At 41.6% G+C, this 15,154-nt stretch overlaps 1 protein-coding gene across 1 annotated transcript in view; it reads right to left on the bottom strand.

The window, feature by feature from the left end:
* Positions 1-15,154, bottom strand: part of LOC149472955 (guanine nucleotide-binding protein G(i) subunit alpha-1) — a 129,628-nt gene that overhangs the window by 20,044 nt on the left and 94,430 nt on the right. Inside the window, exon 5 of the mRNA XM_089685824.1 lies at positions 5,998-6,126. Within this exon, the coding sequence (XP_089541950.1) occupies positions 5,998-6,126 (129 nt within the window). The remainder of the gene's footprint in view (positions 1-5,997; positions 6,127-15,154) is intronic.

Below are 15,154 nucleotides of genomic sequence, written 5' to 3'. Positions count from 1 at the left end.
TTGGACTGCACTCCAGAAATGTGTGTGAGAAGAACACAGGCCACATCCAGTTAAGTGGCATTTAAATGTATGAAATCATGCAGGTATATTTAATGATGACAGGTCCATATGTAACAGAAACACAAAAATATACTAGATATGGCAGATATAACTAAGGGAGCAGTACAGGAAAAATAAAGATTTAAATGTCTAAGGCAAAGCACAAGTTGCAAAGGGAAAAGAAAATCGTACTTTCAAAATGCAGAATGTTAGGCTAAGGAAGAAAAACCAAGAGTGACTACATCACAAGAACAGTATATAACTTATTACACAGAACGTTAATGAAAAACATTAAAAAAGAAAATGTAAGCCACAAGTGAACAAAACAGTACTATAAGAAGGTATGTGCAAGTGTTGTGTAATTTCTGACGGCATGGTGATCTTATAATAACCACATAACAGATTTCTACAAACCATTACTATCCATACTACTTCAGTACATAACTATCTAGATAGCATACTCTACTGTGAGGCCAGCTTGTGATACTAGCTGGCAGAATAAGCTGCAAGAACAAAAGGGGTTTGCGATGAGGTTGTCTGTCCTTGTCCTGGCTCTGAACTTTCTGTGCTGCAATGGTTACAAGCTTTCAGGTAAAACAGCAGTACAGTTGGTCTGTTGGTCCCCTCTTCCTCCTACAAACGAGAAAAGTTCTTTTATTGACTGCACTGCTAGTAACATCTGTGAATAAAGCCCGATTCAGACAGGGTGGATTCCATCCCAATCAGCATGGAAGCTGCTCACAGATCCCTGCTGATCGGAGCAGAGCGGGAGGATGACACACTTGCCTGTCCTTAGGGGTGAATAGACCATCCATTCAGGTCTGTCTGAAAAACTGACAGGCAAACCTGATCAGACCCGCAGTGTGAAAAAGGCCTGAGAGTCTGATCAAAGGATTATTTTCTCCCTTCATAGATCATGTTACAAGCAGTGTAATCAATGAAAGAACTTCTCAATGTTATGCACAAAATTCCACATGGTGAGATCACCACTGTGCTTCTAACATTACAGTTATTGTAAACATATTTGAAAAAAAACAAAACAAAAAAACACACACAGGTCATACTTACCTGCAATGGTTTTGCATTAAGCAGCCTTGATCCTCTTCTTCTCGACTCCCTTGCCAGCATTCTTGGCTCCTCCCCCCACCCACCCACAGAGTCCTCCCATAGCAAGGTGTCTAACTATGGGGGCACACATGTGGGCTTGAATCCAAGCCGTACTGTGTGAGTCCATAGACACAACCAATGCTGCTTGCCCCGCCTCCACTCTCTCCTTACAGCAGTAGGAGGAAATGGCTCTTGTTGCTGCCTCCATGTCCAGTGAGGAGAGAGCTGCTGCTCTCAGGCACAGCACTGGATCAAAATTGGGCTCAGATAAATATTTAGGGGGGCTGCACAGTATTTTTTACCCTAATGCAGAGAATGCATTGAAGTGGTTGTAAACCTCTGACATGAAATATGAACAAAGCATATCCCTCTAAAGTGTATACTTGTCTTAATACAGAGCACAAAGTGTCATTTCTGGCTGCTGCCTCATTCATCTGTTATCTGCATGAGCCACTTCTGACAAGTTTTCCTGACCCCAAGAGACACTCACAAAAATGCCCACAAATAGGGATTCAGCCTGGGTTAAAGCCCAGCAAAGATTTACAAGGGACCAAGTGGGATGTGCACTAGGTCCTCCTAGGAGGGGGTAAAGGTTTGGGTTGGATTAGTTTATAACAAGCATTTTCATCTCCTGAAATAGTGGAAAAAGCCAGAAAGAAGTGAACAGGCATCACTCCAAACTGTTGTTTTCCTCTCTTCAGTCGCCAGCAGTTAGAACAAAGGCACAATTATTACTGGTGTTTGTGGTTATTTAAAGGAAATGTCTGAGGCAAATACATTCCCTGCCATTGCTGTCTTCTAAAAATACTAGTTGTCTCTGGTATTAATACTTTTTGAGCCACTAATCCAGAACAAACGGATATTAGAAATTCAGAGCTACTGCTCTGAAAACGTCCACAAAATTTGAGACACAAAGTACTTAAGCCACTGGATCACCGTAACAGTCAGGCAACTAGAATCTTCAGAGGAAGCGACCAGCAATGGCACACTGTGTATTCTCGGATTACAGGTTACCTTTAAAGTGAATCTGTGGTAATTCCCTTGGATTCCGTCTCTAAACAGTGTACATGCTGGAGAGGGGCGATCATTTAAAACAAATCAGTTTCTTTACCCTCAATGGCCAAAACACAAGTAAATAGCAAAAAACGTAAAGAAACAGTTTTGCAACAATGGATCATCAGCAGAGCGAACAAATGTTCAAAGGCATTTTACTGTGACCCTAAAAATATTTATTGGATTTTTAGTATATATTTCTTTGCTTATTAGTAAAAAAGAAATTGCGCAAAAGCTCCATTAAAGTCTTAGACTGAATGCAATGACTATGACGCCATTTGTTAATACAGTTTACGGAACACACAGTTATATGACCACTAGGAAAAACCACAACTATTCCAGAATGCATTCAGTGGTTTTTCACTAACTCTTCATTAAAATAAAAGCAGCACTAAAACAGATGCTGGAAATAAATCAGCTTGAGTTTACTATAGTGTAAATACTGAACTATACAGGACAACAGCTTTCAAAAAGACAACTCCTGTAAAACTCTGAGCCTTTGCGATTGCTAGAAAAAGCCCTTGCTCTCTGGCTCAAAGTGGAACTTTAGTCAGAAAATTCCTGCTAGAGCACTGCAGACTTGCCCCTTTAGCAGGTCTAGCTATGTAAAACATGAAAAATAAGTACCTTTACTGTTAAAATCCAGTGTCTCACCCTGCTTTGCACATGCTCAGTTGTTCTCTATTTTTTGACACTTTGCCTAAATCAGAGCCACTATGGGCTGATCTGCTGACAGCCTAAAGATTTACTGCTGCTCAGGGGCTCTGGGCTTCAGCAAAATGGCAGCCTCCAGCAAAAAGACACAGGAACAATGCAGTTTACAGCACGCAATGATTTTGGGAGCATAATTATTAATGTGGAATGTAAGTTCCTTGCTGAAGAACATTATTTATCAAAATGTTAAGGGTAAAATTCTGCTTTAAAGGGGTTTTCTGCACATATAAATCATTACGGTCTTGCATAGACGTAAAAATACATGCAACGTCAGTATGTCACTTATAGTACAGGTCTAGATTTTCAAAACACAGAATCGGTTTTACATTTACTTCCCCAATGAAATGCCTCTTGCACACAACTCCTAGCATGCTGTTCTCCAGTTAACGTGTTTTTCTTACCATGTCATCTACAGAATCTACATTGTAGATAGCTCAGCTTGCGTTCCCTATTCCCTATGCAAAAGATAGGTGGCATATCAAAATCTGGATCAGAACTGGGGGCTTGCTAGCAAGGTACTTGGTAAGAAGACTGCCTAGGAAGAACCTTTTTTAAAGTGGTTCTAAAGGCTGAAGGTTTTTTACATTCTATGCATGACTGTAAAAACCTTCAGTGTGCAGCAGCCCCCCCTACCCCCAATACTTACCTTAGCCCGATCTTGGTTAAGCGATGTGTAAGGGAGCCCAGACTCTTTCCCTCCGCATAGGCTGAGGCTCCCGCTGCTGTCAATCACAGCCAGTGAGGAGGGAGGACTTACTGTGGGGGGCACTGCTCAGGAGGGAGGAGCCAGAAATGCCGGTGGGGGACCCAAGAAAAGGAGGATTGGTGCTGCTTTGTGCAAAACTACTGCACAGGTGAGCAGGTGGGTATGTTTGTTATTTAAAACAAATAAATAAAAAAAAGTGTTTAGTATCACTTTAAATCCAGCAATGCTAGAGGAATTTGGATGCAATACAGGGGAGGGTCTACTGATATACTGATCAGAAAAATCACACACAAAGAATTGTTTAAAATAAATCCAATCTAGGAGCCAGCTGGCACTTAAATTACTTAAAGCACAGCACATTTAAGCCCCTTGTAAATGGGGGCATCTGGTTGCTATGCGTCCCTCCCAATATTTTAGTGTACCTGGGAAGGAGAGATGCAACATTCCATTTCTGCTGCCTGCAGCCTACCAAAGTCTATGGCAGCCAATGACTGGACAGGGATGAATGCTGTACCAAGTGTTTAAGGCCCTATGTGTTCAAAGACCAATGCCCAGAATGTATTCATCACTGAAAGCTTTGATAAGAGCGGGCAGGATGATGGACCTGTGCTTCCTGAGCACACTAAACCACAGGAAGTAATGCACAGCAGTCAGATGTGCAGGGGGGCTTTGGGTAAAATATACAATGATATATGGCAAGGAACAAAACACACACACAATCTCACAGAAGTGAGTACACCCCTCACATTTTTGTAAATACTTTATTATATCTTTTCATGTGACAACACTGAAGAAATGACACTTTGCTACAATGTAAAGTAGTGAGTGTTCAGCTTGTATATCAGTATGAATTTGCTGTCCCCTCAAAATAACTCAACACACAGCCATTAATGTCTAAACTGCTGGCAACAAAAGTGAGCACACCCCTAAGTGAAAATGTCCAAATTGGGCCCAAAGTGTCAATATTTTGTGTGGCCACCATTTTTTTCCATCACTGCCTTAACCCTCTTGGGCATGGAGTTCACCAGAGCTTCACAGGTTGCCACTGGAGAACTCTTCCACTCCTCCATGATGACATCACGGAGCTGGTGGATGTTAGAGACCTTGCGCTCCTCCACCTCTCGTCTGAGGATGCCCCACAGATAGTCAATAGGGTTTAGGTCTGGAGACGTGCTTGGCCAGTCCATCACCTTTACCCTCAGCTTCTTTAGCAAGGCAGTGGTCGTCTTGGAGGTTTGGGGTCGTTATGTTGGAATACTACCCTGCGACCCAGTCTCTGAAGGGAGGGGATCATGCTCTGCTTCAGTATGTCACAGTACATGTTGGCATTCATGGTTCCCTCAATGAACTGTAGCTCCCCAGTGCTGGTAGCACTCCTGCAGCCCCAGATCATGACACTCCCACCACCATGCTTGACTGTAGGCAAGACACACTTGTCTTTGTACTCCTCACCTGGTTGCCGCCACACACATGCTTGACACCATCTGAACCAAAAAAGTTTCTTGGTCTCATCAGATGGCAGGACATGGTTCCAGTAATCCATGTCCTTAGTCTGCTTGTCTTCAGCAAACGGTTTCTTTCTTGTGCATCTTCTTTAGAAGAGGCTTCCTTCTGGGATGACAGCCATGCAGACCAATTTGATGCAGTGAGTGTGCGGCGTATGGTCTGAGCACTGACAGGCTGACTCCCACCCCTTCAACCTCTGCAGCAATGCTGGCAGCACTCATACATCTATTTCTAAAAGACAACCTCTGGATATGACACTTAGCCAGTACACTCAACTCCTTTGGTCGACCATGGCGAGGACTGTTCTGAGTGGAACCTGTCCTGTTAAAACCGCTGTATGGTCTTGGCCACCGTGCTGCAGCTCAGTTTCAGGTTCTTGGCAACCTTCTTATAGCCTATGCCATCTTTATGTAGAGCAACAATTCTTTTTTTCAGATCCTCAGAGTTCTTTGCCATGAGATGCCATGTTGAACTTCCAGTGACCAGTACAGGATGAGAGAGTCAGAGTGAGAACACCAAATTTAACACACCTGCTCCCCATTCACACCTGAGACCTTGTAATACTAAAGAGTCACATGACACCGGGGAGGAAAAATGGCTAATTGGGCCCAATTTGGACATTATCACTTGGGGGGGTACTCACTTTTGTTGCCAGCGGTTTCAACATTAATGGCTGTGTGTTGAGTTATTTTGAGGGGACAGCAAATTCATACTGATATACAAGCTGTACACTCACTACGTTACATTGTAGCAAAGTGTCATTTCTTCAGTGTTGTCACATGAAAAGATATAATAAAATATTTACAAAAATGTGAGGGGTGTACTCACGTCTGTGAGATACTGTATAAAAAAATACTATAAAATAGACTTACTTGAAATGAAGGTCTTTGAATGTGAAATGCGTTTCCACTATACCGGTAGTTTTTACTCTAGTTCTGAGAACATCCTGCTGAGTGGGTATGTAGCTGTTCTGTGCTATTCTGTCCAAATCATTGAGGTAACTGTAAATAAAGAATGAAGAGAAGGTTGAGTCATATCAGACCCACAGAGTAATATGGAGAGGCTTTGCTGCATTATCAGAAATCTTATACATACACACTTTACAAACAGACAGTAGAACAGTGGGGTGAGAAGGGGGTTCATTAGCAAATCTGCAAATCTTTACCCAGCTAGAATATCCTAAGTACCCCACAGAGAACAGTTGTCAATCTGGTTATTTTAAGTCCAAACCGAGCAACTATCACAAGTATATGTTGGCAAGAAGACACCTATCAGTCATTGGCTAAATGGTTAGCATTTCCTCCTGGCAGTACTAGGGTCGCTGGTTCGAATCCAAACCATGGCACCACCTGCATGGAGTTTTCATGTTCTCTCTGTGCCCGTGTGGGTTTCCTCCGGGTACACCGGTTTCCTCCCACCCTCCAAAGACATGCTGGTAGGTTAAATGGATCCTGTCTAAATTGGCCCTAGTATGTGTATGTATGAATGTGAGTTAGGGACCTTAGATTGTACGCCTCTTGAGGGTTAGGGACTGATGTGAATGTACAATATATATGTAAATCGCTGTGTAAATTGATGGCACTATACAAGTACCTGTAATAAATAATTATTTTTTAGGGAAGGGACAATAATCAGGAATCAATCCTTCAAGACATATGAACCCGGCCATGTCTAAGAGCCTGTTCACACTATGTGCAGTTACCTGCGTTTCTCCTCATAGATAAATGAAGATAGCTGCAATGACTCATAGAAAACAATGTGTCCTATGCGTCATGTAAACACCAGAATGAAGTGTTTCTTTGAATTCCAGAGAGGTGCGATATTATGCAAAGTGTTTGCCAACTGTGTGGGCCTTTTTCTTGTGCCTCCCCTCTGCATGAATATAAACTTTCTGGGTCAACAGTGCTGATTTATTAACACTCTGCAGATTTGATTTCTTTAACCACTTCCAGTCCGAACACTTTTACCCCTTTCCTGTCCAGGCCAGCTTTCAGTGCTATCACACTTTGAATGACAATTACGCGGTCATGCAACACTGTACCCATATGAATTTGTTAGCATTTTTTGGAGACAGATAAAGCTTTATTTTGGCGGTATTTATTCACCACTGGGATTTTAATTTTTTTTGCTATGTAAATGAAAAAGTCCAAAAATTTTGAAAAAAAAGTTTTTCTTATAAAATTTTGCAAATAAATAATATTTCATCATAAATCTTGGCCAAAATGTATTCCGTTATCTTTTTAGTATAAAAAAATAAATAAAAAATAACCCAAATTAGTTTATAACCAAAAACTATAATTTTTAAACTTTTTTTTTTTAATATTATTATTTATGTATTTTCTTTTTTAACATCCTATCACCCTAGCAGTACAGTGTCCTACTTGTGGGGGGTGAAGATTTTTTTTTTTTTTTTTTTTAACACCGATTTGCTTTTACACCCATAAAGGCTATAAAAGCAATCATTTCTCCTTCTCTCTAGCTGCATTCTAGCAGCCATTGAGAACTACTGTGTGAGTTGTATATTGGTCACGGCTTGTCACATGGTACAAGGCTGTTGTGAATAGCCTTGTACCATGTGACCTCTGTGATCATTCACAGATTTCACATGTAGTAAGCAATGATGTCACAAGTGACATATTGCTTACTATTGGCTAATCAGTGATCACACAGAGGTCCCGTCCGACAATCGGTGTTCCACTGTTCCACACAGTGGGCACCGGATCGTGGTGCTGCGCGCTCCCAGGGAGGGGAGGCCATTTATAAACGGCCACCCGACCCTGCAGTGCCAATGTCTGGCCGTTTATATACATGGGCCGGACGGGAAGTGGTTAAGCCAACATGTCCAAACACCCTCCATGGTTTATAGCAGTGTTTTTCAAACATTTTTCAGTCAAAGCATAGCATACAAACCCAGGGCACAGCATTCTGAGGGCTTGTTCAGAGCAAGAAGTGCATAAGTGCTATTTTTGCGCATTCCTGTGTAGTGGATTGTGATAGACAGTCCACATTTTATTAGATGATCAGTAAAATGACAATTTTATAGTCTTGCTACTGTCTGTATCTTGCTCTTTAAATTCCTTACTCTCTTAAGTAAACAATCAGATATAGGTCGACAGAACAATGATGATAATTAAGATGGCGCCTTCATCCGGAGTCTCACCCTTGGTGACTCATTAGGAGAAAAGTATCTTTTAATGTAAACAACCCCCATAAAAGGGAATGAGTCTTTTTGGGGAAAATGATTGGAAGATATCAACACGGATGGACGAACACGCAGAAACCCAGTGGACTTTTCACCCAATCAATGTATATGCTTTGCCTGCATCATATGCCCTATAAATGATACTGTTAGTTCCTCAATAAAACAGAATTTTAGGAAGTTGGCAAACTGCGAAGTGTCAGTGTCTTACTTCCACGTGCACGTATTCTCATATTAATTTGGCTCACTGGTAGATCACGGTAAATGGTCTGTAAGTGACCGAGTCCAAGACACCTGCATGTTGCAGGTTTTTTTTTTTTTTTTAATGGGCTTCTCAATCCTTGTGAAACACACAAAAAAGGTACTGGTATGAGTTTTTAAAATTGTGCAGCACCAAAGCACATCCATTTTAGCAGGTACCAACAAACGCATATTTGCTAGATACATGGGGGTGCCATTGTATTTTTAGGAGGAGCCACACCACGCCGTGACGTCACGCCGCCGGAGCATCGTGGAGCTCCGGCGGCCATTATAACATACCAGCTGGTCAGTCCTCCTACAGACAACTGTCTGCAACGTTTTTTACACTTTTAATGTGATGTACCTCTTTACTCAATAAAATTTAACCTACTACACTATGGGAGTATCCTTGTTGTCCCCTGGGGGAGTACTCTAACCCACAGGTCCAACGTTGAGACGGATCACCACCTGCCACCCAGCTCATTGGGAGTGATAGCACCCACCAGGACCACACAAGCATTTCTAAGTGAGAAGGACAACTCATCTGGGTTCCAACAGAAGGAAGACCCCCCTACTACCTAAGATCAGGATTTATACATACAAGGCGCATTTAATATGCGCGTCCGGTGAGTGCGCATTTCATTTCCACCTCCACCCGGACAACGAAGTCACCTTTGATTATTCTATTTTTCTCATCCTGAATTATTTATATTTATGGGACTGCTCCTTATATTTATTCAATTTGGTTTATGATACTGGATTTTTATCTATTTAATTTATTGGCTACGAGCGCTGCACTTGCTATATACATTGTATTTTTACGTTGAGTAAAATTCAATAAAACTTGCCAGTTTAAAAAAAAAAAATGAATGGCACCCACCTGCGTCTGAAAAAGACAGCACATTTTTGGAAAGAGCAGGAAAAACAATTTTGCATGTTACCGCACTGCACCCACTAAAAGGCACAGTTAAGTGGTCTGTAGGGTGTAAATCTGCTTCCCCTCTGCCAGCACAAATTCTGTTTCTCCTTCCTCCCTCCCCCCCATCACAAAACCCCTCATCCCACCACATCCCTTAATCACTACAGGAGTAGCGATAGTGGCAAAGAGGTGGAGAGATCCAAAGAAGGTGTGAGCTGTGTTAACAGCCCCCCTCCCCACATACACACCCCCCGGCTTCCTTCAGCTCCACTCCCACCTGTTTGCATACCGAAGATAACACAGAACATGCCCAGATCGGACTTCCAGGTTTGATTATCTCTCTCTACCCCAAATTTTTGCTTCCGGGACAGGAGCAGTGTGGGGAGGATAAGGGGACATAATCAAGCCCTGTACAGTCTGATCAGCGAGCGATCTTGTGATAACAGGAGGGAGAAAGCACAGCCTGCACCTTTTCCCGGGTCTCTTCCCTCCTCCCTGCTGCTATCTGTACTCCTGTCGGCAACCCAGGAAGCTGTACGCGCAGCACAATCTGCTCTTAGCAACTTATGACACCAGTTGGTAGGACGCAAGCGAGCGGCACCCCGGTTGAAAAACACTGGTCTATAGACAGCTCGGTGGTCTTCTCACATTCATGAGTATACAGAATAATCAGCACCCAGCAGGGCAATAAGGAACATTATAACATAGCTAATCTAAACCTGACTGCCTTAAGAGCCAGGTGCCGAGAGGTAGTGCAGGTAAGATAAATATATGGGGATTGGGAAATGCCCTTTCAGTGTTGTTCTGCATGCACAGGATAACAGTCTCGCTTGAAGGCACAGGTGTAAACCGCAGTAATGCAATATTGTAGTTTTATACAAGAATGAACTGACATCCTAACAAACAAGCATAGTCACAAGGAGGTCAGCAAGAGCAGTCACCGTTTTCTCTTCTGATAGGTGTTCCAGAAATCCAGCACAGAAGAGCAGAATACTGCTGGCTTATAAAATTTAAATATCTTGCGTAGTCACTGTGATTAATAAAACATTAATAGGGATTTTTAATCCATTTGAAGCTTGCCATACAAGGTTAGATTTTTGTTCAAATGTTTGTAGATAGTTTGTCACATTCTCTCTTTCCACTGAGCCAACATTCGAAAGCCCTTCAATTTCATCCAGCCCTGCTATTTGAATGAAATCCCAGACATATTAAACAAGTTTCATTACAATATGTACGTTTTTTTCCATACGTTTCCAGAACGAAACCACAGTCACAAGTAGAATTTCACTAATTTGAGAAAAGTTTTCCATCTTGCTCCCTCAAATTACAGTAAACAATGAGTGCCAATTTGACCACTGTGCAGGAGCGGCTGCACCTCCCTGAACTCAGACCGTGTGTTTAGAGCCAGGCAGCTGATTCAGAATGACTTTTGACATGTAGCTGTGTCCGTGGAGCCGCTGCGTCTGCATTCTCTTCTGTAGGTTGCCTGCACGCAGTACAGGTGATCGCTCCTGTCTGAATGAGGCCTTAGCAATCATTCAATATAAGAAATCATAAGATCATAAGGAATGTAAACTAGCAATGCTTCTTGATTACGATGTACAATGTTAGAACAAAACAACCACTAATAATAATGGGAGTATGCATCTCATAAATGAATCTAAACAAAAATACAATTATGTTTATTACTTCTGCAAGACTAGGTTAGTTTTTCTGAAAATCCTTAAAAAGAATAAAAAAAAAAAAAAAAAACAACACACACAGGAAAAAGGAGACTTGTGTAGATTTTCTTGACTGGACGTTACGGGTATGTAAAGACCATATTAAATGTAATTCCGGTAAACCTTCTATTCTTGTGTAGTTGAAAGACACAAATCTAACCCTGAATAATAAATATTTTAATAAATGTCAAGATTAATTCCAAGAACACGAAGACATAACAAGGGTTGCTCCGGCTTCCTTTCAAAGATGGTCCTTATACATTGTTTAAATTCTTCTCTGCGTATTTTTAGAAGCAGTAAATAGTGCATCATGCTTCAGTCATAGGAATAATTATGTTACAGAAATAAAACAGTGGGTGGACAGAGCTCAGCAGTTATTTAAAACTGCCTCTCTCTTCGGTTTTGTTTTTTTCCTCCATCATTTCGGTGGACTCCTAGAAGATTACACAGAGCTGGTATGTCAAGTTCAGAGCTAAGTGGTTTCTCTAATAAAAACACAGATGATGCCAGCTCATCTGATCTATAAATATACTGACAAGATACATTAGTCATTATCCAGACAAAAATATACAGCAGTACCAAAGGACCAATAACCTGATAAAAATAAAAGTATAATTCAACATAAACATCCTCCTAGATTGTAAGCTCCAAGGAGCAGGGCCCTCCTTTCCCTCTTGTATTGAACTGTATTGTTGCTGTATTGTCTCCTGTTATATTGTAAAGCGCTGAGCAAACTGTTGGCGCTATATAAATTCTGTATAATAATAATAATAAGAAGAAAATGTGATTTCTATCATTTATCATATCTATCATAATATACTGGATTCATACGAAAACAAGAAAATAACTATGGTGCAAAAATGGAGTATAAAATATATAATGCATAAAACAGAGGAATCTTAAAAGGCTAAGTTCACCTTTAAAAAAACAAAATACAATAAATAAATGCACTTTTTTTTTTTAGGAGCCTGTAAAGCATTGCACCTGCGATCAGCAGATGTCCGGCTCCTACAGACTGTGTAGGTGTCTGCACGTACCTTGTACAGGCAGGCAGTTATTAGATCGATGAAATACCAGAGCGCTCATCAACGCCTATCAGCACCCCAGTAGTTCATTGAGAACTACAGTCCGTCACAATGGATGATGGTACTTGTAGGCATTCATTCACAGAGCTCTGTGAATGAATGATGCGGCCGCCTAGGTGGAGCCCTGTATGGCCACAGTCTTTTTGAATTGTGACAGTGGGTGCAGGGTGCTCAGGAGGAAAGGAGGCAGATGCTGACCATGTTACACCCTAAAAAAGGGTGTATTATGTAACATTCACAAAGGTGAACTTATCCTTTAAATGTGGGAGAAAGGTCCAAATACTATAAAAAGTCGTTTTTTTGGAACAATGACTGTACAGCCACATGGTAATCTCTTAACACAAGTCTTAAGAGAACTCTAATGAACATACAATAAATAAGAGCGAAAAGGTGCCTCCATCTAAATGCAGCAGTTTATTAATGGAATAAAATGTACACAAATATACAGTATATGCACTCAATGAATTAGTAGGGTAATAGGCATGTAATCAATACGTCCATCGTCCGTACAGCAGAGTTTGGCAAGGAAGCAGCCAGAAGTTGCAGAGTTCACCAGGGAAGCGCCAGGAAGCTGCTGGATGACAGGCGGATATGGTGCAAACCACACTGGAACACAAGCTGTGCAATGTGATGGCTGGGACTGGCTTGGTGGATGATGATGTCGCACGTTGACAGAAGGAACATGGCTACGTGTTTCAGTGCTCCGACGGCATCCACCAAGCTGAGCTCAGCCAATCCCGGAAGCCCCCAGCCACCACATCACACAGCTTGCATTCCAGCGTGGTTCACATCATAGCCGCCTGTCAACCAGCAGCAGCTTTGCCAACATTGGTCACTACCCTGGCAAGCTCTGGATGCTTCCTTGCCGAGCTCTTCTGTATGGACAATGGGTGTATGGATTACATGCCTATTCCCTTACTAATGCAGTGAGTGCATACATGGTTTTTATATTTTATTTAATTAATAAACAGCTGTCTTTAGATGGAGGAGTATCTTACCTACACATGTACTGAGCAATATATGTAGACTGCCATTGCTGACCTCTCCTAAAAATGCTAATTGAATGGATGATATACTGATCTACTGGGCTTAAAATGGAACTTTACCCATAAACGCCTTTCTCATTCCTCCCTGTTAGACAATTGGGTATTTTTATTTCTTATATGAAATATTTACTACCTTTTCTGTGCTGCAGCGCAGAGCTTCCTATCTGGCCTAGGCCAAAGAGGTGTTGGATCCCTGTTTTCTCCTAGAATACCCATAATTCAGTGTAGGGCACTAGCACGAAAGAAGCTGCACATGCATAGTTGTACCGCAGGTCTCTAGATCTGGCAGAGCCCTCTAAGCACAACTAAGCATGAAGCTGCAAGCACACACTAATTCTGCTGCCAGAAACCGGCTTGTGTGAAAATGCCCTTGCTTGTGCACAGATGTGCCAAAAATCTGCCACACAAACAGATGGCGGGTATTAAAGTGTAACTAAAGGCAAAACTTGGTTTTGGATAGAGTGGAAAGGGATCAGATCAGGTTTTCAATGCTGTCTGTGCCTCCATTAAGGAGATTCACCCTCTCTAATTCATTACCATCAAAAGTGAAAGTAAAACTAAGAAAAAACAAATCCCAAATTTTTGGTGGACACCAGGACAGGAATAGTGGGGGAACCTTCCAATGGGGACACTAGTTCTTGTGACACCCTGGGCTTCCCTCACTTTGCAGGGATTTCCTCTTGCTTCCAGTTTTTGCTATGGACAAAAAGTGAAGGGAATTCTTTGTAATTGGACACAAATGGCGAAAAAAATGAAAAAAAAAAAAAGTGTTGCTGCGTTTGTTTCCTTTTTAAGCATTTTTTTCCTTTATTTTTACTTTATGACCCAGCCAGTATCATTCCTGTCTTATGGTATCTGCACGACACTGGGGGTGCAACAGAATTATCCCTGGAGAGCAGCACTGCCAATGTAGGGAGAGGGTTGCGTTGGATGCACTAGCACATTTACATGGTCTTAGCTAACACATTAAAGACAAACTCCAGCTAACACTTTAAGCAGTCACAGTAACAGGTTTGTTTTTCTTTTGGAACAGACTTTACATAAATTAATAGGGGTTCTTTCCCTTTGTGCTGCTGGGGTGCATTTAATGTGAATTTTCATGCACACTGCATTGCTTTACTTCGTGTTTTTATGTGTAATGAGATGCATTTTCATTATCACTCGGTCCATGGAAGGGTGAAAATGTATTTTCCTGTACAGTTTGGTCTGTTAATCTCCCTGGCAGTCTGATTATGTCAAAATGTTTGAAATAATAAATTATAATATAATACATAATTATAAAAAAAATAATATAATACATTTAATTCAATAATGTAATCAAACCAAAACACTGAAATTTGAAATAGAGCACCAAGTTCGCACATCACTGAGCTCAGTCGCAGAATCGCCGCTGTCGTCACTTTCAGTGTCTGACGAATTTCCCCACGAATCACTATCGCTCAATTCTGCAAGTGATTCTAAATCACGATCACAGTTTTCTAGCTGGTCTAAAACAGCTTTTGACCTAAAGGGACGCTTTTTGGATGCCATGGACGTTCTCAAGTTTCCAGGCAGAAAGAACAGTAAAAGTGCAGGCAGGGCACTGGACAAAGCACTAGGGACAAAACAGAGGTGAAATGGTTTGATCCTAACAGATTACAATGTATTGTGCGTATATGTCTTGTTTTTACTTTTTTTAATCTCCCGCCGGTTCCGCCCCCCCCTGCGTTGCGACACTTGCGGGGAAAGGAACTGGAAGACGGATGCCAGCATCAGCCAGAGGACACAGCCGGAGAACACAGTGGGAGGACATTGGGGGAATCGCAGGACAAGGTAAATT

This window comes from Staurois parvus, unplaced genomic scaffold, assembly GCF_062004578.1.
Source record: "Staurois parvus isolate SC_StPar_1 unplaced genomic scaffold, SC_StPar_1.0 ptg000019l, whole genome shotgun sequence".
NCBI classification, from domain to species: domain Eukaryota; kingdom Metazoa; phylum Chordata; class Amphibia; order Anura; family Ranidae; genus Staurois; species Staurois parvus.
This window is presented reverse-complemented; position numbering and strand designations above follow the sequence as displayed.